General features: G+C 37.6%; 2 protein-coding genes across 2 annotated transcripts in view; one reads left to right on the plus strand and one right to left on the minus strand.

Moving 5' to 3' along the window:
• Positions 1-18,379, minus strand: LOC148109556 (uncharacterized). The gene is made up of 3 exons (XM_087864107.1): positions 18,274-18,379; positions 4,925-5,059; positions 1-1,361 (listed from the first exon to the last, which is right to left on the minus strand). Exon 3 carries the CDS (start codon positions 866-868, stop codon positions 323-325), a length of 546 nt encoding a protein of 181 aa, XP_087720233.1. The 5' UTR covers positions 869-1,361; positions 4,925-5,059; positions 18,274-18,379; the 3' UTR covers positions 1-322.
• LOC123775894 (UDP-glucuronosyltransferase 2B31) overlaps positions 12,952-25,472 on the plus strand; it is a 20,700-nt gene continuing 8,179 nt past the window's right edge. Inside the window, exons 1-4 of the mRNA XM_045771497.2 lie at positions 12,952-13,735; positions 16,711-16,859; positions 18,369-18,500; positions 20,358-20,445. Coding sequence (XP_045627453.2) covers positions 13,012-13,735; positions 16,711-16,859; positions 18,369-18,500; positions 20,358-20,445 — 1,093 coding nt within the window. The 5' untranslated portion in view covers positions 12,952-13,011. The remainder of the gene's footprint in view (positions 13,736-16,710; positions 16,860-18,368; positions 18,501-20,357; positions 20,446-25,472) is intronic.

Raw genomic sequence — 25,472 nt, forward strand, 5'->3', positions numbered from 1 at the left:
TTCTAGATAATTGACACATTTTTAACGAAACACACTATAGTGCCGCAGTAGATAAAATATTGTTAAACCAAGCACGTAGGCTTAATTAATTTTCCTCAAATCGATCCTGTAACACACGTAACAGATAAAGGTAGGGAATCACTGCAGAGCCAGAAATATGACACATGAGAAACAAAAAAACAATAGAGGAAACTAAATGGAGGATACGAACGGGCAATTCACAGAAGTAAAAATGGCCAATAACATAAGAAAAGCAGTAAAAGGTACGAATTCTCAGGAAAATGTAAATTGAGTCAAGAAGTTGTTTCCCACAGAAGAGACCTCAAACAGAAGAATCTGAGAGGGAAGAGGCCGCCATGGCTACCAGGAGGAAGTACTCGCCTCGTAGGCCCAAGTGGCCCGTCAGGAGGAGCATCTGGCCTCTCTGAAGCAGAGGCTGGTGGCGGGGGTCTGACGACGGGTGCTTGCGGCCCAGAAGGACGCCCGGTGCGGAGGAGATTGTGGGCCCCAAGGCCCGCGGGAGCGCTGTCTCAGCCGGGCGTGCCCAGCAGCGGCACCTGGAGACGCCTCCGGGCTCCTTGCGGGCGGCCGTGCGCTTAGCCGCCCCTGACCCGATTCCGGGCCTCGGCAGCCCAGCCCAGGCCCCCTGGACCCTGTGGACTACGACGCAGTAGGCATGAACCACCTGGACCGCCAAGTGCCGCAGGGCTGGCACCCCACGGCCAAGCCAGTCTGCACAGCCCCAGCCTGGCTGGGCCACCTTGTTCGGCCAACGGTACACGCCCTGCACGGGCTGCTTCCGCCAGGTCGGCGCTAGAGCTAGTCCGCGCCTGGGACGTGAGGCCCATTGCACAGAGGACCCGCACATTCGCTACCTGGTGTACGTCTCCTGTGTGCTGGCCACGTGGCGTCTGCCGTGGGCCGCTGCCCTGCGCTTAGAGGGTCACATCGCAGCCCACCACTCCTTCAGTGGGCCTTGCCTCTGCTTCGTATCCCCCCAACCACTCCAGCAAAGATGGTGATCAACCGTGCTGATCCATGTCTGGGGACTTGGAGTCATGCTGGGGTCCTCGGCTGTCCGCAAGCTCTGCAAGGGTTGGGGGATCACTGCAGGCCTGGGCCTCTCTTAACGTGGCAGCCTGTTCCTCGTTGATGCCTTCAGAGGACACGTCTGCTGTATTGAGCTGCGAAGCCGCAGTCCCACTATGCAGCTGGCAGGGAGCAGCGCACTGTGACTGACTGGTGGCACTGTGAAGCAGTCTGTGGCGCTGGAGCCCTGGATCAGTTACACCTAAGGTGAGCTTGTTGTCCAGTAAGGCATTCTTTGGCTTCTGTTTCTACTTCGAGTGGTAGAATATATCCTACAGAAGTAAGTGTTTTAAATAATTAAAATTGTTTTAATTATCTGGGAGTTGGTCATTCCAGTAAATATTATGAATTAATGCCAAAGTGAGAGAATTACAGTTTAGCAAGATAAGGACATTGTTACCTTTATATTCTGTCAGTTTCTCTTATAAATGGCTGATTTTGTACCCCTAAAATTAGCTTCCGGGGCCACCTTATGTTGTACACCTACAACATTTTCTAAACTTTCAACTGTGGTTTGGATTGGTTTGGAATCTTCGAGTCCAAGTCCTACCCTTCTGCCCTCCCACTGCCCGATTTTTCCTACTCAATCCGTTGGGGTTTTTGGCTATACTTTATGGCCAGAACCCCAAATACAATATCGAATTGAAGTGAAATAGTGATCATTCTTATCTTCTTCCCAATCTCAGTGAAAAACTTGACTGTTTCACCAATATTGCATGTTATTGCCTTACTATACCTGAACACTCTATCAAATTAAAGAAATCGCCTTCTGCTAAAAAAGGAAAAAAGAATCTGAGAAAACAATTTCTATGATGGATAATGCAGAATGATGCTTTCAAATAAAATGTAAACATACTGTTTAACCTTGCAATTCTACATCGAGGAATCAGTCATGTAGAAATACACACGCACATATTTATGTACAGTATGTTCCCTGAAGTACCGAAATATCTATCAGGAAACACACCTCCAATGAAAGGCATAATGTGTACAGGAATTCTAGCGAAGATTTGGTTACAGGCACTACTGTTGCATGTTCCCCACATCACATTGCTAAATCAACAAGTTCCAGGAAAAAACATAAGCATGATACTCTTTTTTGGAAATAAAATAAAATACATATAAATCTGTAGAACACAAAGGATACGTTCTGAAAGTATGTAAAGTCAAATGATAGTAATTTAGACATTTATATATGTCCTCATTTTTTGACATTTCACAACATGGTTTTTATGTATTAATTATACTGAACAAAAAATCTGTTAAAGAAATAAACATATTGGTTCAAGATAACAAGTTCCAAGATTTTGATAGTGTGCTATCAGTTCAGTAATGTCATTCAGAACACTTGAATGACCAAAATCTTATATACCATCTATTGTTACAAATTTAGGCCCTTTTCTCATGTTCAGCAATGGTGAACTGTTTGGTTTGAACAGAGAAGAGAAATTAGACTGAAAAGATACTCGGGATATAATTTATTAAAAAAACCAATGGGCGATATACTATGTATTTTTTATTTCAAATTTAAGATCAATGAAAGATCGATGTATAATTTTTAAACAGTAATGTTGATACAGCTTACCTTTTCATAAATACTGGCTATTGAATGTTTGGTATGGAGCAAGATTTAACACAGGGAAATGAGCTGAGATACAGTTGCAATAGTTCTTGCAAGGGATTATAGAGATCCAAAGTACAATATGATAGTAATTTTTGAGTAGAAGTGGAGAGATTTGAAAAGTACACTTCTAAAAAGTATTTGTCCTGTAAATATCTTCTGAATTTTGCTTTGCAAATTGCCTTTGTAATCCATGTAAATTGTATTTTTTTTTTTTTAAATCTTATCAGGAAGCCCCTTCAAATTAGAAGCAGAAAGGGGAAGACCTGTGTCATGGGATAGATTTGTTTTCCTGCTATCAATAATCTGTTGACTTGAAACGAGAGGAGACTATTTCGTTGCTGTTTTTTTTTAAGATTTTATTTATTCATTCGACAGAGAGAGAGACAGCCAGCGAGAGAGGGAACACAAGCAGGGAGAGTGGGAGAGAAAGAAGCAGGCTCCCAGCGGAGGAGCCTGATGTGGGGCTCCATCCCAGAACACCAGGATCACGCCCTGAGCCAAAGGCAGACGCTTAACAACTGAGCCACCCAGGGGCCCCCTAGAGACTATTTCTTTAAAAAGGTATGGACAGAAGATTCAAAGCAAAGCATGGTCTACAGAGCTGCAATATCCTTTAATCTTGGTAACGCCCTCTGGTGGTTGTTTTGATGTGTTACCCCGATTCTCCTGTGAGGAATATAGAAATTACTCCCCAGCTGATGGGATTAGAAGCTGACACCTCTCCTCTACTAGCTTTCTTTGAGAGCTGCTTCTGCTGAAGAGAACCATGTAGTCTAAAGTCATGTTTTGTTTTGTTTTTCCCCCTAGAACACCCCGTATCCAATACATGGCCTTCTCATTTCAATTTGGGGTAACTCTTTAAGGTGATCTTCGCTTCACAGCTCCTAGACGGTTGGTTGAGACCTATGCTGAAACTCTATCACCACAGTCTTCCCCCCTGATCTGGGGGGATATGTTCTAAGACTCCCAGGGGATGCTTGAAATCTCAGATAGTACCAAACCTCATATAAGCCATTTTCCCCTATATATACATACCTGGGCAAAAGTTTAATTTATAAGCTAGGCAATAATAACTGATAAAAAATAGAATATTTATAAAAATATACTGTAATAAAAGTTATGTGAATGTGGCCTCCTTCTCTCTCAGAATAACTTACTGTACTGTGCTACCTTCTGGCGATGACATAAGACGATAAAACGTCTATGTGATGAGATGAAGTTAGGGAGTGATGCAGGCATTGTGATGTAGCACTAGGCTAGCATATGCCAGGGCAGTTCTAAAATAATACTGTTATCAGAGTAGTTTAGGTTTCTTGGAAGGAGTTCAGATCAGGCATGAGCCTGGATGTAGCTCAAAAGCAATGAGAACACTGATCTTATAATTTTAGAAAAACAAAAGATTTCAGAGAACGGGGACTTATTTATTTTTTCTAGGTTAGACATGATTCTGCTTTTTTTTTTTTTTTAACCAAGGGTATGCCTGTACACGCCTACTCCAGCTGAGAAAGTTCAAGTTGTTTACCTGATTATTCAGAACCAATTAGATTGATTGCATCACATTCTGAATGGGCAACTGAGGAGACATTAAATTCAGGAACCTAGGTCCCAACATTTCGGCTGTCATTTCCCACTTGAAACTAGAAAAAGGACTAGCCGTTTTGGACTGCTTTTTTGTTTTTCTCTTCTACTCCACAGAGTGTATGTGGATTCATGGTGGTCCATGAATCTCTCTGAGGAGATACAGTAAGTATCCTAATCCCAAATTTTACACTGTTTTTGGTTTGGGAAAAGAGAGAATATGAGTGAAGGCAGGATTTGGAGGTCATTTTATATCTGGAGTTAGAGCTTGTCCACTCAACCTTTTACCAATTCTACACTTGGTAAGAGGTAGTTGGAATGATAGAAAAGCTTCTCTCTGAAGCTATGTGCAGACTTCACACTTTATTTAAAAAACCCATTGGAATGAAGCCTGGTTGATGGATGAATTTAGAAATTCTCTCACTGCTAGTCATACCACCCAAGTTTCATCCTTAGTTTATAACATAAATAAAAATTTCTGAATGCAATCCTAAGCAAGATTTGCAGAATTTAAGCAAATTGTACAAATAATGAAAAACGGGCATAAGAAGATCTGCCTACACATGCATTTTGAAATATTACCTCCTTTTGTAAAAAGCAATGTATAGACATGAAAAAGAGCTTAAAGTTTACCTGACTTTCCACAGCATCTGGATAAAGGCCACTGAGCATGTTTCTGTTTTCACCTGTGAGATTTTTGATCATTGATCTCAATGAAAACATCACAATACCATCTTCCCCAGAGGTCTGGGCAAATTCTTCCATTTCCTGTAAAGAAAGAATTTGCTTTTCTATGAGGGAAAGTCATCATAGGGATTTTTTAAAAAATGGGTGCATACACTTGTGAATGGAAATGAAGTATTAATACAGTGCTGCCTTCTAATATGCCAAACCATTAAATCTCTTCAGTTGAGATGGTTGATATAAAACCAAATCCCTTAAACTACAGATAAACAAGGCTAGTAGACAAGTTATGGAAATGGACCATATTCAGCAGGATTCATAAGGATTTATTTAATGTATTACTAAAGCATATAACGTACTTTTTATTAAGTATAATTCACTACATACAGTGCTATGTAAGTCTCAAGTGTACAACAATATTCAACAACTCTGTACATTACTCAGTGCTATCACAATAAGTGTAGTCTCCATCCGTCACCAAACAACCTTATTACAATATTATTGACTATAATCCCTGTGTTGTACTTTTCATCTCCGTGACTTATTCAATAACTGGGAGTTTGTACTTTTTCATCTCCTTTATCTATTTCACCCATCCCCCCCACCTCCCCTGTGGACACCAGTTTTTTCTCTGTGTGTAAGCATCTGGGTTTTGTTTGTTTTTTAGATTCCACATATAAAAGAAATCATACGGTATTTGTCTTTCTCTCTCTGACTTATTTCACCTAGCATAATACTCACTAGGTCCATCCATGTTGTTCTAAATGGCAAGATCTCTTTTTTTATGGCCAAGTAATATTAGTGTGTGTGTGTGTGTGTGTGTGTGTGTGTGTGTGTGTATCTCACATTTTTTTTTTTTTTAGTTTCTAGTTTTTACTTAAATTCCAGTTAGTTAACATACAGTGTAATATTAGTTTCAGGAGTAGAATTTAGTGATTTATCACTTACATACAACACCAGTTCTCATTACAACAAGTACACTCTTTAATACCCATTCCCAATTTAACCCCTTCATCCACCCCTCTCCCCTCCAGCAACCCTTAGTTTGTTCTCTATCCTTAAGTCGGTTTCATGGTTAGCCCCTCTCTTTTTTCCCCTATGGTCATCTCTTTTTCTTCTTAAATTCCACGTAGGAGTGTAATGATATGGTATTTGTCTTTCTCTGACTTATTTAGCTTAGCATAATATTCTCTAACTCCAAAAACATCATTGCAAATGGCAAGATTTCATTCCTTTTTATGGCTAAGATTTCATTTGTGTGTGTGTGTTTGTGTGTGTGTCTGTGTGTGTGTCTGTATTTACCACTTCTCTTTATCCATTCTTCAGTAGATGCACACTGGGGCTGTTTCCATGATTGGGCTATTGTACATAATGCTGCTGTAGGTATCGGGGTGGATGTATCCCTTTGAATTAGTATTTTTGTATTCTCTGGGTAAATACCCAGTAGAGTAAATGCTGGACTGTAGGATAGTTCTATTTTTAACTTCTTGAGGAACCTCCATACTGTTTTCCAGAGTGGCTGCACCAGCTTGCATTCCCACCAGCAGTGTAAGGGGATTCCCCTTTCTCCGCATCCTCACCAACTTTTGTTGTTTCTGGTGTCGTTGATGTTAGCCATTCTGACAGGTGTGAGGTGATATCTCATTGTAGTTTTGAGCCCTATTTCCTTAATGATGAGTGATGTTGAGCATCTCGTCATGTGTCTGTTGGCCATTCGTATGTCTTCTTTGGAAAAGTATCTATTCATGTCTTCTGCCCAGTTTGAATTGGAATATTCACTTTTGGGGTGTTGAGTTTTATAAGTTCTTTATATATTTTGGTTACTAACCCTTTATCAGATATGTCATTTGCAAATATCTTCTACCATTTCATAAGCTGCCTTTTAGTTTTGTTGATTGTTTCCTTCATTGTACAGAAGCTTTTTATTCTGATGAAGTCCCAGTAGTTTATTTTTGCTTTTGTTTCCCTTGCCTCAGGAGACATATTTAGAAAGCTGTTGTTATGGTTGATGTCAAAGAGGTTACTGCCTGTGTTCTCCTCTAAGATTTTTATGGTTTCAGATTTCACATTTAGGTCTTTTATCCACTTTGAATTTATTTCTGTGTATGGTGTAAGAAAGTGGGCCATTTCCTTCTTTTGCATGTTGCTGTTCAGTTTTCCTAACACCATTTCTTAAAAAGAGTGCTTTACCCATTCAATATCCTTTCCTGCTTTGTTGAAGATTAATTGACCAAATAGTTGTGGTTCATTTGGTGCTTTTTATGCTGTTCCATTGATCTATGTGTCTGTTTTTGTGCCAATAACATACTGTCTTGATGACTACAGCTTTGACATATAAGTTGAAATCCAGAACTGTGGTTGCGGATACTAGAAAACAGTATGGAGGTTCCTCAAACAGTTACAAATAGAACTATAACCCAGCAATTGCACAACTAGGTATTTAACCAAAGGATATGAAACAGTGATTCAAAGGGGCACATGCACCTCAATGTTTATAGCAGCAATGTCCACAATAGCCAAAATATAGAAAGAGCCCAGAGTCCATCAACAGATGAATGGATACAGAAGAACTGGTGTATATCTACAATGGAATATTACTCAGCCATCAAAAAGAATGAAATCTTTCCATTGGCAACAAAGTGAATGGAACTAGAGGGTATTATGCTAAATGAAATAAGTCAGTCAGAGAAAGGCAAATACCACATGACTTCACTCATATGCAGAGTTTAAGAAACAGATGAATATAGGGGAAGGGAAAGAAAAACAGAATTAGATGAAAATTGAGAGGAAGGCAAACCACAAGAGATGCTGAACTCTAGGAAACAAACAGGATTCCTGGAGGGGAAGAGGGTGGGGGAAGGGATGTTTGGGTGACAGGTATTAAGGTGGGCACTTGATGTAACGAGCACTGGGTGTTTTATGCAACTGATGGACCACTAAATTCTACCTCTAAAACTAATAAAAAAAAAAAGAATACATAGCCATTTTTAGTACACTACAGCAAGAAACTTTATTAAATAAATTTATGAACTCAAGTGAAGGTCTGTCACAAGGAAACATATATTCCAAACCTGTTTCTGTAAGCAAGAATGACTACTTTGTATAAACTTTAAGTTTACTTGCCTTTACTATTAGACAATTCTATGAGCTTATAGCTAAGGTTCCTTTCAGCTTTCAGAATCAGCGTCTCTGATATCTCTCTTCTATATTCAAGTTTTCAGTTATTATATCTCTATTATGTCTTTGATTTAATCATCTGATATCTCCATTAGGAAAGAAAATTGCCTAGTTGTGGACGACTTGTCTCTGGGCATGTTTAGTATTACTCCTTCCTTCTCAATGGATTAAACATCATCTGCTAGGTAAACCTAAAACATCAGGGATTACATTAGAATTATCAATATCTGTTTTCTGATGCTAGATTCACTACTTCCCCTTGGCTTGAAAAATGAAGCAAAATGTGAGTGTCCAGTATATTTTTCATATCCAAATAATTTCTAACCATGATTCTGTGAGCACATTCCTTCAAAAACAAAAATGTATGGAGCTTCCTCTATGTTTCCTGTGTAAAGGGGAAATCAACAAATATTACTTGAGAATTTACTCTCTGCCAGGACAGGTTTTAAGTCCTTTATATTTTTAACTCATGAAAGACACAGGAATTCTTGTACAAGAAGAAATAAGGGTCAATTTAATAACAACTACATTTGGACACAGAGTGACATACAAATTCAAGAAGCTTAGTTACAGATTCCTTCACTTGATTCAAGGATTTCTGTTGGGAGTTCAGATCTTTTTGAATATATAAGTAAACAGCCGACTCCTCAAAAGAATACCAAAAAAATTAAAACCTGATCAAGCAAAGGAGGGTTTATTTGATATAACAAGAAGGGAGACCAGCTCTTTGACAGGATTTTACTACGATTTGAGAAGGAAGTCAAGGGAAGATCATTCTAAGGTGTTGGCTCCTGGGTGATGATCTCAAGGAAAGCTTTGAAAAGCATGAAAACTGTTGGGAATGGGCAAAGTTTATGACATAACTTTGGATTTCTGAACATAGAGAGGTGAGATCTTGAAATTTAGTCTTAGTGAGAAAGCTGTGTTTTAGTCAGTAAACTATGTTAGTTGGTCACAGTTTTTGTTTAACCAAACCTTGAGGACACGCTTGGGGCATAATATCTTTCATCTGCTTTAGAGATATGGCTATAATTCTAACATCTCCTCCCCAGTGGTCTATCAACATATACCCCCCAGCCGCTAGAGCTATAAAAGCAGGTCTTATAGGAAGTGGGGTTGCACAGATCTATATGCAGCCACCCAAGACATGTTTCTGTCCATAAGTCCCCTTAATAAACCATTTATTGTCAAGCTGGGTTTGTCAGCCTTTTTACTCTGTCTTATGACTCCTCTGGCCTTTGGAGGTCATTTTGCAAATACCTCCCTTTCCCGGAACACGTGATATATTCAAAATACTGAAAGGAAAAAACCTACAATCAAGAATACTCTACCTGGAAAGGATATCATTCTGAATGGAAAAAGAGATAAAAAGTTTCCCAGAATAAAAAAAACTAGGAATAAATTTCACCAAGGAGATGAACGACCTACTCAAAAATGTGAAACATTGATGAAAGAAATTAAAAATGACCCAATCATTTGATTGTGATCTTCTGTGCTCACAGACTGGAAGATGTAATATTGTTAAAATGTCCATACTACTCAAAGCAATCTACAGATTCAATGCAATCTCTATCAAAACACCAATAGCATTTTTCACAGAACCAAACTAAAATGTCTATGGAACCACAAAAGACCCCAAATAGCCAAAGCAATCTTGAGAAAGAAGAACAAAGCCAGACATATCACAATCCCACATTTCAAGATATACTACAAGCTACAGTAATCCAAACAGCACAGTATTGGCACAAAAACAGACACGCAGATAAGTGGAACAGAGTAGAGAGCTCAGATGTAAACCCACACTTATATGGTCAATTAATCTAATAGGAGGTAAGAATATACAATGGGGAAGACAGTCCCTTCAATTGATGGTGCTGAAAAAACTGTACAGCTACATGTAAAAGAATAAAACTGAACCACTTTCTTACACCATACACAAAAACAAACTCCAAATGGATTAAAGACATGAAATCATAAAGCTCCTAGAAGAAAACCTAGGCAGCAATTTCTCTGACATTGTTTGCAATGTCTAGCTATGTCTCCTCAACCAAGGGAAACAGAAGCAAAAATAAACTATTGGGACTACACCAAAATAAGTTTTTGCACAGGGTTGAAAACCATCAACAAAACAAAAAAGCAACTAACCGAATGGGAGAAGATAACCACAAGTGACTTATCCAATAAGGGGTTAATATCCAAAATATATAAAGAACTTACACAAACCAACACCGAAAAATGAAATAATCCAATTAAAAAATGGGCAGAGGATCTGAATAGATATTTCCCAAAGAAAACAAATAGATGAAGGGATGCCTGGCTGGCTTAGTCAGTAAATCATGTGACTCTTGACCTGAAGATCATGAGTTCAAGCCCCACACTGGGCATGGAACCTTCTTTAGAAGAAGAAGAAGAAAAGAAGAAGAAGAAGGAGGAGAAGGAGAAGAAGAAAAAAGGAAGAAGAAGAAGAAGAAGAAGAAGAAGAAGAAGAAGAAGAAGAAGAAGAAGAAGAAGAAGAAGATGGAGGAGGAGGAGGAGGAGGAGGAGGAGGAGAAGGAGAAGAAGAAGAAGGAGGAGGAGGAGGAGGGGGGGGAGGGGGAGGAGGAGGAGGAGGGAGGAGGGGGGAGGGGGAGGAGGAGGAGGAGGGAGGAGGGGGGGAGGGGGAGGAGGAGGAGGAGGGGGGAGGGGGAGGAGGAGGAGGAGGGGGAGGAGGAGGAGGAGGAGGAGGAGGAGAAGGAGGAAGAGGTGGAGAGGGATGAAAAGGCAGGGAAAGGGGAGAGGAAGAGGAGGAAAGGAGAAGGAGAAAAAGATGACGACAACAAATAGATGGCCTACAGACACACGAAAAGATGCTCAACATCACTAATTATCAGGGAAATGCAAATTAAAACCACTTGAGATATCACCTTACACCCATCAGAATGGCTAGAATTAAAAGGACAAGAAAGAAGTGTTGGCAAAGATGTGGAGAAAAAAAGAACTCTTTGCCCTGTTGGTGGTACAGCCACTATAGAAAACAGTATGGAGGTTCCTCAAAAAGGTAAAAATAGAAGCAAACTGAGGGTTGCTGGAGTGGAGGGGGGTAGGGGGGTTGGATGGGTGATGGTTGTTGGGAGATGGACATTGGGGAGGGTATGTGTGGTGATGAGTGCTGTGTATTGTGTAAAACTGATGAATCACAGACCTGTATCCATGAAACAAATAATAGATTATGTGTTAGTAAAGGAGGGCACATGAAAAAAACCCCACATATTTTGTGTATGTATTATATACTGTATTATTAGAATAAAACTAGAGAAAAAAGAAAAGAAAAACCAGTAATTCCACTATAGGGCATTTCCCCAAAGAAAACAAAAAACTGATTCAATAAGGTATATGCACTCTATGTTTACTGCAACATTATTTGCAATAGCCAGCATGTGGAAGCAACCCAATGTCCATCAATAAATGAATGGATAAAGAAGATGTAGTATATGTAGACAACGCAATATTACTCCACCATATAAATAAATGTTAACCTGCCATTGGTGATAACATGGGCAGACTGAGAGCATATTATGCTAAATGAAGTAAGTCAGAGGGAGAAAGACAAACACCATATGATTTCACTTATATGTGGAATCTAAAAAACAAAATGAATAAACAAAAGAAGAAAGACTCATAAATACAGAGAAGTGATGGTTGCTAAAAAAAAAAAAAGGAGGAAGAGAGGGAAAGCAAAATGGGTGAAGGGGAGTGGGAGACAGGCTTTGAGTTATGAAATGATCATCAGGAGGATAAAAGGTACAACTTAGGGAATATAGTCAAAGTTATTGTAATGGCGCTGTGTTGTGTAGTGACAAACGGAACCTACGTTTGTGGTGAGCATAACATAGCAGATAGACTTGCTGAGTCACTATGTTGTAACCTGAAACTAATGTAACGTCTGTGTCAACTATGCTTTAATAAAAAAGTAATAAAAAAAGATTTTAAAAAGTCCTCACTACAATATATATATATATGGTGATGGATGTGTTAACTAATCTTGTGGTGTAAACATTTCACAGCATAGACGTGAATCAGGTCATCATGTTGTACACCTTAAACCTGTTATATCAGTGATATCTCAATAAAGTCTGAAAACACAGTTTTAACATAAAACATTATGCTAATCAAAGGAGCCAGTCAGAAAAGACAACATGATGTATAATTTCATTTATATGAAATGCTCAGAACGGAAAATATATATGAAAAAGTAGATAAAATGGTGACTAGGGCTGACAGATGCAGAAAATGCAGTTTCATTAGAGGGCAAAGGTTTCCATCTGGGGTGATAAAAGTGCTCTAAAATTGATCATCAATGTGGTTGCACAATTCTGGGAATATACTAGGAACCACTGAATTATACACTTTAAATCTGACATTTGTATAGCATGTGAATTACATGTCAACCACTTTTTATGAACAAAACAAAACACAATCTCTTAAATCATCATATCCTAGAAATATAATTCACCTGTATAATAACTTTAATTCTGTGTCAAGCACACTACAGACAGTGACCTCTCGCCACTGTCCCTGACACCCTTCCAAAATATATTACATAAGACATGTGACTTGCACAGCTAGGTCATTGGCTCTTAGCTAAGATGATAGAACTTATAAGCATCAAACAAATATTAAACACATTTGAATACAAATGAAATCATCTGCCTTTGGCTTTTTCCACTTGACATCCCAATGCTCTGACTGCTCATATACTGTGTTTACTTTGAAATGTAAGAGTTACACTTTAACTTACTGATTGATTTCTCCTTGGAGATAAGTACAAGCAATGGGAGATGGAAACAGGAATTTGAAAAGAAGCACTGCATTCCACCAGGATGTCTATGAAATGGATTTCAGTTCTGCTGCTGCTACAGCTGAGCTGTTACTTCAGCTCTGGGAGTTGTGGAAAGGTGCTGGTGTGGCCCACAGAATACAGCCACTGGATCAATATAAAGACAATCCTGGATGAACTTGTCCAGAGAGGCCACGAAGTGACGGTTCTGACATCTTCAGCTTCCATTCTTGTTGATCCGAGCAAATCATCTGCTATTAAATATGAGGTTTATCCTGCACATTTACTTGGAAATGATTTCGAGGATTTTTTCAGAAAAATGCTCGACATATTGATTTATAATATACCAAGAGATACGTTTTGGGCATATTTTTCACAAATGCAAGAAATCTTCTGGGAATATTCTGACTGTATTCAAAAGTTCTGTAAAGATGTAGTTTTGAACAGGAAACTCATGACAAAACTACAAGAATCAAGGTTTGATGTCGTTCTTGCAGATACTATTGGACCCTGTGGTGAGCTGCTGGCGGAGCTACTTAAAATACCTTTAGTGTACAGTCTCCGCTTCTCTCCTGGCTATGCGTTTGAAAAGCATAGTGGAGGACTTCCATTCCCTCCGTCCTACGTGCCTGTTATTTTGTCAGAATTAAGTGATCAAATGACATTCATGGAGAGAGTAAAAAATATGATATATGTGCTTTATTTTGACTTTTGGTTCCAAGCATTTAATGAGAAGAGTTGGGATCGGTTTTACAGCGAAATACTAGGTAAGTCATGTTTTTAATTGGTAGCATGAGGTTGTAATTCTTAGTGCCTTGGAAGGTGAGTTTGTATAAATACAAAGTCAGAGGAATTTGTCTTTTATAAGTGAAATGATGAAATATAAAATGATCTCTGAATCTCACAAATATTATGGAAAGACTTATATGACAGGGCCAGTTAGAACCCTGTGGTCCGTTATTTAGTACCTTACACTCCACGTAGTCAATAACCACAAATTAAAGCGCTGAGAATTTCTTGAAGCAACTACATATCTATTCTTTGTGTGTTTCTTTGTAATACTTTAAAAAAATTTTTTTTTAACTTTTTTCTGGATAAAGTGTTTTAACCTTCCTTTGTTATTTATTAAATACAGGGTGAAAATATTACTTTTGATGTGTTTTATTTTTAGAATAATTTTAAGTCACAGCATATTGAGTCAAGATTTCCTACATAACCCTTGCCCACACACGTGCATAACGTCCCCCATTACGAACATCCCCCACCAGAGTGGTACATTTGTTACAACTGATGAACCTACATTGACACATTATTATCATCCAAAGTCCATAGTTTACATTAGAGTTCACTCTTGGTGTTTTACATTCTATAGGTTTTAACAAATTTAGAATGATACGAAAACACCACTATTATATCAGAGTAATTCCGCTGCTTTAAAAATCCTCTGCTGTGCCTATTTCCCACATATCCATTTTACTGTACTTTTTGCATTTTTAAAAAAAGGAGAGGGGCGCCTGCGTGGCTCAGTTGGTTAAGCTTCTGCCTTCAGCTTAGGTCATGATCCCAGAGTCCTATTTGTTTCGTTTTTTAAATTCCACATATGAGTGAAATAATATGGTATTTGTCTTTCTCTGACTAATTTTACTTACCATAATACCCTCTAGCTCCTTGCAAATTGCAAGATTTCATTTTCTTAAAGATTTTATTTCTTTATGTATGAGAGAGAGAGAGGGAAAGTGAATGAGAGAGAGAGGGAGAGAGAATCTGAATCATACTCCACACTGAGCGCAGAACCCCACTGGGGGCTCCATCCCATTACCACTAAATTGTGACCTGAGCCAAAACCAAGAGTTGGATGCTTAAACAACTGAGCCACCCAGGTGCCCAAAGATCTCAATCTTTTTTATGGCTGAGTAATGTTCATGGTATAAATATAGCACTTCATTTTTAGCCATTCATCAGTTCATGGACACTTAGGCTGTTTCCATAATTTTGCTATTGTAGATAATGCTGCTATAAACATTGGGGTACATGCATCCCTTTGAACAAATATTTTTGTATGCTTTCGGTAGATACCTAGTAGTGCAACTGCTGAATCATAGGGTACTTCTATTTTTCACTTTTTGAGAAACCTCCACACTTGTTTCTTGTGGCTTTGATTTTAGCCATTCTGAAAGATGCGAGGTGATATCTCATGGTAGTTTTGATTTGCATTTCCCTGACGATGAGTCATGTTGAGCATCTTTTCCTGTGTCTGTTGGCCATCTGTAGGCCTTCGTGGGAGAAATGTCTGTTCCTATCTTCTCTCCTTTTTTTTTAATTGGATTATTTGGTTTCGGAGGATTGAGTTGTGTAAGTTTCTTATATATTTTGGATACTAACCTTTTCTCAAATGTCATTTGCAAATACCTTCTCCCATTTAGTACACTGTCTTTTGGTTTTATTGATAGTTTCCTTCATTACGCAGAGGTTTGGTTGTTTTTCTTTCTTTTTTTTTTTTTAACTTTGATGTAGTCCCAATAGTTTATTTTTGCTTTTATTTCCCTCCCATAAAGAAGATATATATAGAAAAATGTTCCTATGGCTGATGTCAGAGATATTACTGTATGTGTTCTCTTCAAGGATTTTTATGATAAGGTTTCACATTTCATTTTTTAATCCATTCTGAATTTATTTTTCTGTATGGTGTAAGAAAGTAGTCCAGTTTCAACTTTTGCATGTAGCTGTCCAATTTTCCCAACACCATTCATTGAAGATACTATCTTTTTTCCATTGGATATTAATTCTTCCTTTGTCAAAGATTAATTGACCATATAACTGGATTTTCTATGCTGTTGCATTGCTCTGTGTGTCTGTTTTTGGGCCGTACCATACTGTCTTGATGACTAAAGCTTTGTAGTATAACTTCAAGTCTAGAATTGTGATAGCTCCCATTTTTTTTCTTCTCAAGATTGCTTTAGCTATTTGGGGTCTTTTGTGGTCTATACAAATTTTATTGCATTAAATGTATAGATTGCTTTGGGTAGTATATACAGTTCAATATTTGTTCTTCTAATCCATGTGCAGAGAATGCCTTTCCATTGCTTTGTATCCTCTTCCATTTCTTTCATCAATGTTTTATAATTTTCAGAGTATAGGTCCATCACCTCTTTGGTTAAGTTTATTCCTAGGTACTTTATTATTTTTGGTGCAATTATAAATGGGATTGTTTTCTTAATTTCTCTTTCTTCTGCATCATTATAATTATATAGAAATGTAACAGATTTCTGTACATCGATTTTGCATCCTGTGACTTTAATGAATTAACTTAAGAGTTCTAGTAGTTTTTTGGTAAGTCTTTAGGGTTTTCTACATATAGGATCATGACATCTGCAAATAGTGAAAGTATTGCTTCTTTCTTACCAATTTGGATAGCTTTTATTTCTTTTTGTTGTCTCATTGCTATAGCCAGGACTTCCAATATTATTTGGAATAAAAGTGGTAAGAGTGGATATCCTTGTCTTGCTCTTGACCTTAGGGCAAAAGCTCTCAGCTGTTCCCCATTGAGTAGGATGTGCACTATGGGTTTTCTGTATGAGGTCCTTATTTTGTTGAGGTATGCTCCCTCTAAACCAACTTTGTTGAGACTTTTTATCATGAATGGATGTGTACTTTGTCAAATGCTTTTTCTGCATATATGGAAGTGATCATATGGTTTTTATCCTTTCTCTTATGGATGTGACGTTTGGTTTTATCCCTTCAGGAAGACCCACTACATTATCTGAGTTAATGGGGAAGGCTCAAATATGGCTCATTCGAACCTACTGGGATTTTGAATTTCCTCGCCCACTCCTACCCAATTTTGAATTTGTTGGAGGACTCCACTGCAAACCTGCCAAACCCCTGCCTAAGGTAACTGATTCCTGTTTCTTGTTTTATTTGCTCTGAGGCATTTCACTAGTATTCTAGCTTAAAAAGACCATTCCTCAACAATGTTTGTGTGTCCCAACGATATCTGCAGGCAAATCCAATGTTTACTTGCTGTCACTCCAACATTTACACCATTCCTCATTTGAGATCCCAAGGTTTGATATCTTAGATATCAACATTAAAGTGTTTACTTGGCCTATAAGAACATGTGTTTTCTGCCAGACACAAAAGCTGGACAAAATCTCAGTAAGGAACATTGGGAGAACAGGGTTCTCAACCTTATAGCTGACTGACAAAATGAGCACAAAGAAAACTATCCCGTGTATATAATAAGGACCATAAATTCTGCATACTTAATAAGGACCAAATAATTTCAACCACTAATATCTGAAAAACATCCATAGTATTAAATTGCAAAAAAATAAAAAAATAAAATAAAATTGCAAAAAATTCTGTTAGTGTATGAGATGATATTCTTCATGAAAGAAAACAATAATGTAATATGTTTTAAATTGATACCTTTAAGACATAATTGAAAAACAATCATCTTTTACTGAATGATTTTATGGTCTCTTCAACATTTTATTTGTCTGCCTTCTTATTGGTAATAAGATGAAACTAAGATCTTACTTGATGGTTAACCTAATATCAATATTAATTACAAATATGTAGTTATATATGGTAACTTTCTCAAGGTCTAAATCCTGAGGAAAAACTAGCAAAAGTTCTGTTCAGTATAACTCAAATGTCCATCAACAGATAAATACATAAACAAAATGTTTTTAGGCACAATGGAATATTAGTCATAAAATAGAAGAAAGTTCTAACACATACTCTGACGTGGAAATGTTTCAAGAGACTATGCAAAGTGAAAGGGGGCAATCACAAAAAGACAAATACTGAGTGATTCCACTGATATGAGGTATGCAGGTTAGTCAAATTCATAGAAATACAAAATATAATGATGGTCACTAAAGACGGTGAAGGAGGGAATGGGGAATTGTTATATAATGGGTACAGAGCTCCAGTTTAGCGAGATGAAAAATTTCTGGTGATTGGTTACCAACAGTGTAAATATACACATTATGGAACTGCATACTCAGGAATATTTAAATGGTAAATTTTTTGTGTATTTTATCACAATTTAAAGATAAAACTAGGCATTACTCTAATAACTCTTGATAATATTTGGTATCTATCTTTAGCTGTTTGTAGAAATTCTTTTTTTTTTTTTTTTTAAGATTTCTTTATTTATTTGAGAGACAGCAGGGGGGCTGGGAGGAGAGGAGCAGAGGGAGAGGGAATACCCAGCAGATTCCCTGTTGAGTGTAGAGCCAGACACAGGGCTCAATCTCACAACCCTGACCTGAGATGAAATCAAGAGTCAGACGCTTACCTGACTGGGCCACCCAGGCACCCCTGTAGAAATTCTTTTCATAGTGTTTGCTGTGCTGTTCCTCTGTTGTGATGGAGTAAATTCTTTCTTCACAGGAAATGGAAGAGTTTGTCCAGAGCTCTGGAGAAAACGGTATTGTGGTGTTTACTCTAGGGTCGATGATCAAAACCATGCCAGAGGAAAGAGCCAATACGATTGCATCAGCCCTTGCCCAGATTCCACAAAAGGTTACATAAAGTAACTTAGTCCTATACAACTACTTAATGAGTCTATTAAACTGTGTAAAGGATCTAATTACCCTTTCCTTCATGACACGGAAACCATTATGATAGTTCTAATTGATCTCAGACATAAGCAAAATATACATGCCAAATGCTAAAGTCGTACAGAAGGTGTTTTGACGATAACTTTGGCATTAACATTGAGATCAGAAAGAAATATATTTAGTAGGTATATATTTAGCAGGGTGAGGGTAAAGTTTGCTATTATAATGTATCATGGACAGATACAGAAATCACCAAATTCTGTCCTGTCATTCACTTCTTTTCCTTACAGGATTTCCAAGGGCACTGAATATCTCATAGATGTTCTCAGAAAGGAGCTAAATTTCAAGTTGTGTTCAGTAGGAACCGATAAAAGTCTGAAAATCACCACACAGTTTACACCTGCCGGATACTCCAGGGTCCTTTTCCTTCCCCTAAATTTTGGAGATAACTCTATTCAGAATGCTGTTCAGAGAAAGGATGGTCAGGGCTCACCAAGCTATGGCTAGGTGTTCATCCAGCCTAAATGATTTAGAGAAAGAGAAAAACTGACATGACTGGTGGAGTGGGCCCTATTAAGAGTAAAAGAGTAAGATAAATGAAAAGGGGGGAGATGGGTCCATCCCTCAAGTTGACGCTGTGCTTAGTAATATGTGGTTCCAAAAGGACTTTAACTTATCAGAATAATAACTCTTCCTGATTAAGGAAGGAAATGGAAATATATTAACGAGTCAACCAGAAACAAGCCTAGCATGGGAAAGTTTTAGATGCCTCTTTCTACATGAAACAGAGAAGTAAAATATTTTCAATATATACATAACACCTACAGTATTTTGGTTTTTGTCAACTACTTTTTAGTTTACTGATATAGTTTCTCCTTATGCTAATGTTTGCTTAATATCCAAAGTTACTTGAACATTCACATAACAAATATATGTTAACCAAAGTAAACTATTATCCAGTTTGAGGATTGCTGGAGAATTCTAAAATCAATCTATTTTGGTACTGGGAATGAATTGTTTCGGTATAGATTGCATATTAATCCATGTTGTCAATGCTTCGTAGTCCATCATTGATGTGTTAACAATCAGTTAAATAAAATTGTGCATCATCACAGTTTTGGATATTTTTCAACAGCTACACTGTTATTTCTGAAGTGCCAACAGGCTCTTTGTAACATTTAAGGAACTTCCAAACCAAGAAATAGTAATAATAATCTGGATTCATGTAAATATGAAATTATTTATATTAATAAATTGCTAATAAGAATTATGTATTTTGCACAAGTAGCAGATTGCATATTTAGCTTTTTGTACATCAAAAGATGTAAAACTCTAATAAAATAACTCATGGAACAAGTGGATATAAGTGAACTCCCTTCTGTAACACATAAAAAGAAATAAATAGGTTAATATTACATTGGAAGATGAAAGTAATTATAATAGATAAAACAAAACACATGTGTAGATCTTAGTAATTTCCCACTGGTTTGAGGTAGAATTATAATAACTGCCTAAAAATTTCTTAAATACTTGAATTTGTCACTGATACTCTCATTTGTCTAATCTCCATGTGATTACATTACATTACATAATCTCCATCATGATTATGTAAATTCATACTTGATTGAATATAAAAAGAAGTAACAAAATGTGGGTATTTTATTATACCAGTGTTTTAGTAGCCTCATTTTTAATATATTTTGTCCTCATCATCACTCAGCTAAAGGGGTCTAACTAGATTATCTCTTAATTTCCTTAAAATTCTATCATGCTAGAACTTCAAAGTTCAACTCATGAAATAAGGTATTGTCTTTACCAGGTTCTATGGAGATTTGATGGCAAGAAACCAGACACCTTAGGGCCAAATACTCAGCTGTATAAATGGATCCCCCAGAATGACCTTCTTGGTAAGAATCTGGAAGACACTGAATTGAAAGTAATTCTAAACAAAATGATAAGAGTTCCCAAGGGGCGAATTGATTGAACATTTATCATTGAAAAACTCAAAAACAAAACTTAACTTCCCTTACATTTATTTTGCAGTCTTCAGGGGGAAAAGATAAGATACAGCATGTTATTATACACGGTCACATTCCTTATGGCCAGAATCAAAGTATCTTTATTTTAGGTGTAATTTCTTCTCAAAAGTAATTTTTTTTTATTTTTTAAATGAAATTCAAATAGCCAACATGTAGTACATCATCAGTTTCAGATGGAGCATTCAATATAACAATGCTTATCAAATCACATGCCCTCCTTAATGCCCACAACCCAGTTACCCCAGCCCCCATCCACCTCCCCTCCACAACCCTCAGTTTGTTCCCCATAATTTAGAGTCTCTCGTGCTTTGGCTCCCTCTCTGATTTCTTTCCATCTGTTTTCTCTCCCTTCCCTGGGATCCTCTGTGCTATTTCTTATGTTCCACATATGAGTGAAACCGTATGATAATTGTCTTTCTCTGATTGACTTCTTGCATTCAGCATAATATCCTCCAGTTCCATCCATGTCAGTGTAAATGGGAAGTATTCATCCTTTCTGATGGCTGAATAATATTCCATTGCATATATATACCACATCTTCTTTATCTAGTCATCTGTCCATGGATATCTTAACTCTTTCCATAGTTTGGCTATTGTGGACATTGTTGCTATAAATATTGGAGTGCAGGTGCCCTTTCAGATCACTACATTTATATCTTTGGGATAAATACTTAGTAGTGCAATTGCTAGGTCATAGGGGAGCTCTATTTTCAACTTGTTGAGGATCCTCAAACTTTTTTTCCAGAGTGGCTGCACCGGCTTGCATTCCCACCAACAGTGTAAGAGGGTTCCCCTTTCTCCACATCCTTGCCAACATTTGTTGTTCCCTGTCTTATTAATTTTAGCCACTCTGACTGGTGTGGGGTGGTATCTTATTGTGGTTTGCGTTTGTATTTCCCTGATGTCAAGGGATGTTGAGCATTTTATCATGTGTCTGTTGGCCATTTGCATGTCTTCTTTGGAGAAATGTCTGTTCATGTCTTCTGCCCATTTCTTGACTGAATTATTTGTTTTTTTTGGGGGGGGTGTTGAGATTGATAAGTTCTTTATAGATCTGGATACTAGCCCTCTATCTGATATGTCATTTGCAAATATCTTCTCCCATTCCCTAGGCTGCCTTTTAGTTTTGTTGACTGTTTCCTTTGCTGTGCAGAATCCTTTGGTCTGGAGGAAGTACCAAGAGGGCATTTTTGCTTTGTTTCCCTTGCCTTTGGAGACATGTCTAGCAAGAAGTTGCTGTGTCCTAGGTTGAAGAGGTTGCTGCCTTTGTTCTCCTCTAGGATTTTGATGGATTCCTATCTCACAATTAGGCCTTTCATCCATTTTGAGTTTATCTTTGTGTATGGTGTAAGGAAATAGTCCAGTTTCATTCTTCTACATGTGGCTGTCCAATTTTCCCAGCACCATTTATGAAAGAGGCTGTCCTTTTTGCATTGGATATTCTTTCCTGCTTTGTGGAAGATTAGCTGATCATAGAGTCGAGGGTCCATTTCTGTGTTCTCTATTCTGTTCCACTGATCTATGTATCTGTTTTTGTGCCAGTACCACACTGTTTTGATGATTACAGCTTTGCAGTATAGCTTGAAGTCTGGCATTATGATGCCCCCAGCTTTGGTTTTCTTTTTCAACATCCCTTTGGCTATTCGGGGTCCTTTCTGGTTCCATACAAATTTTAGGATTATTTGTTCAAGTTCTATGAAAAATGTTGATGTTATTTTGATAAGGATTGCACTGAATGTGTAGTTTGCTCTGGGTACCATAGACATTTTACCTACATTTATTATTCCAATCGATGAGCATGGAATATTTTTTTTCCATTTCATTGTGTCTTCCTCAATTACTTTCATAAGTCTTTTGTAATTTTTAGAATACAGATCCTTTACCTCTTTGGTTAGGTTTATTCCTAGGTATCTTATGGTTCTTGCTACAATTGTAAATGGAATTGACTCCTTAATTTCTCTTTCTTCTATCTCATTGATTCTGTCTCTCACTGATTACTGTGCATTGATTTTATATCCTGCCATGTTGCTAAATTCCTGTATGAGTTCTAACAATTTTGGGGTGGAGTCTTTCGAGTTTTCCACATAAAGTATTATGTCAACTTTGAAGAGAGAGAGTTTGACTTCTTCTTTGTCAATTTGAATGCCTTTTATTTCTTTTCATTGTCTGATTGGTGAGACTAGGACTTCTATTACTATATTGAACAAAAATGATGAGAGGGAGCATCCCCATCATGTATCTGACCTTAGAAGAAAAGCTCTCAGTTTTTCCCCATTGAGAATGATATTCAGTGTGGGCTTTTCATAGATGGCTTTTATGATATTGTGGTATGTTCCCTCTATCCCTACACCGTGGAGAGATTTAATCGAGAAAAATACTGTATTTTCTCAAATGCTTTTTCTGCATCAATTGAGAAGATCATTTATGGTTCTTGTCCTTTCTTTTATTAATGTGATGTATCACATTGATTGATTTGTGGATGTTGAACCAACTTTACAGCCCAGGAATAAATGCCACTTGGTCTTGGTGATTAATCCTTTTAATGCACTGTTGGATCCTATTGACTAGTATCTTGGGGAGAATTTTGCACCCATGTTCATCAGGGATATTGGTCTATAATTCTCCTTTTGGTGGGGTCTTTTTCTGGTTTGGGGATCAAGGTAATGCTGGCCTCACAGAATGAATTTGGAAGTTTTCCTTCCATTTCTACTTTTTGGAACAGCTTCAGAAGAATAGGTATTAGTTCTTCTTTAAATGTTTGGTAGGATTCTCTCGGGAAGCCATCTGGCCCTGGACTCTTATATGTAGGGAGGTTTGTGATTACTACTTCAATTTCCTTGCTGGCTATGGGTCTGTTCAGATTTTTTATTTCTTCCTGTTTCAGTTTAGGTAGTTTATAAGTTTCCAGGAGTACATTCATTTCTTCCAGATTGCCTAACTTGTTGCCATACATGTGCTCATAACATGTTCTTAAATTATTTGTATTTCCTTGGTGTTGGTCATAATCTCTCCTCTTTTATTCGTGATTTTATTAATTTGGGTCCTTTCTGTTTTCTTTTTGGTAAGTCTGGCAAGTGTTTATCAATCTAATTAATTCTTTGAAAGAACAAGCTTTTAGTTTCATTGATCTGCTCTACTCTTATGGCATCTATTTCATTGAGTTGTGCTCTAATCTTTATTATTTTTCTTCTCCTGCTTGGTTTAAACTTTATTTGCTGTTCTTTTTCCAGTTCCTTTAGGTGTAAGGTTAGCTCGTGTATTTGAGACTTTTCTAATTTTTTTTTAAAGAACTCTTGCATTGCTATGTACTTCCCTCTTAGGACTGCCTTTGCTGCATCTCAAAGGTTTTGAACTGTTGTGTTTTCATTTTCATTTGTTTCCTTGAAATTTTTTAATTCCTCTTTAATTTCCTGGTTGGCCCAGTCATCCTCTAGTAGGATGTTCTTTTATTTCCAAGTGTTTGAGTTCCTTCCAAATATCTTCTTGTAATTGAGTTCAAGTTCAAAAATTATGGTCTCAAAATATGCAGGGGATAATCCCATTCTTTTGGTATGGGTTGAAACCCAATTTGTGACTATGTGATCTATTCTGGAGAATGTTCCAGATACACTCGAGAAGAATGTGTATTCTGTTGCTTTAGGATGGAGTGCTCTATATATCTCTGTGAAATTCATCTGCTCCAGTGTGTCATTTAATGCCCTTGTTTCCTTGCACTCTTCTGCTTCAATGATCTGTCCATTGCAGTGAGTGGGGTATTGAAGTCCCCTACTATCATTGTGTTATCATCAGTGTGTTTCCTTAATTTGGTTATTAATTTGTTTATAAAATTGGCTGCTCCCAAGTTAGAAGCATAAATATTTCTAACTGTTACATCTTCTTACTGGATAGACCCTTTAATTATGATATAGCGTCCCTTTTCATCCCTTACGACAGTCTTTGGGTTAAAATCAAATTTGTCTGATATAACGTTTGCCACCCCCAGCTGATGCCCATTAGCATGATAAATGGTTTTCCACCCCCTCACTTTCAATCTGGAGGTGCCTTTGGGTCTAAAATGTGTCTCTTGCAGACAGCATATTGTTGGATCTTGCTTTTTTATGCAATCTGATACCCTGTGTCCTTTGATTAGGGCTTTAGCCCATTTACATTCAGAATAACTACTGAAAGGTATGAGTTTAGTGCTATTGTATTAACCTGTAAAGTTACCGTTTCTGTAGATTGTCTCTGTTCCTTTCTGGTCTGTGTTACTTTTGGACTCTCTCTTCACTTAAATGATTCCCTTTAATTGTACTTGCAGGGCTGGTTTAGTGATCACAAAATCTTTTAGTTTCTGTTTGTCCTGGAAGCTTTTTATCTCTCCTTCTATTTTGAGTGAGAGCCTTGCGGGATAAAGTACTCTTGGTTGCATATTTTTCTCATTTAGCACCCTGAATGTATCATGTCAGTTCTTTCTGGCTTGCCAGGTCTCTGTGGATTGGTCTGCTGTGAGTATAATGTTTCTACCCTTGTAGGTTACAGAATTTTTGTCACAAGCTGCTTTCAGGATTTTCTCTTTTTTGCCAAGATTTTCAAGTTTCATTTTTAGATGTTGAGGAGGTGACCTATTTTTATTGATTTTGAGGGGGGTTCTCTGTGCCTCCTGGACTTGCATGCCTGTTTCCTTCCCCAGACTAGGCATCTTCTCAGCTATGATTTGCTCAAATATACCTCATGGCCCTCTTTTTCTCTTCTTCTGAGACCCCAATAATTCTATTATTGTTTTGCTTTATGGTAGCACTGATTTCTCAAAGCCTCCCCTCATGGTCCATTAGCTGTTTTTCTTGCTTTTCTCTGGCTGCCTTCCTTTCCATCATCTTGTCTTCTATATCATTGACTCTCTTCTGCCTCATTTACCC

Source organism: Ursus americanus, chromosome 8, assembly GCF_024610735.1.
Source record: "Ursus americanus isolate L20-20 chromosome 8, mUrsAme1.1.p, whole genome shotgun sequence".
NCBI lineage: Eukaryota > Metazoa > Chordata > Mammalia > Carnivora > Ursidae > Ursus > Ursus americanus.

Excerpts from the sequence above, each read along its gene's own strand:
- LOC148109556 (XM_087864107.1), bottom strand. The coding sequence starts at position 868 with ATGTGCGGGTCCTCTGTGCAATGGGCCTCACGTCCCAGGCGCGGACTA.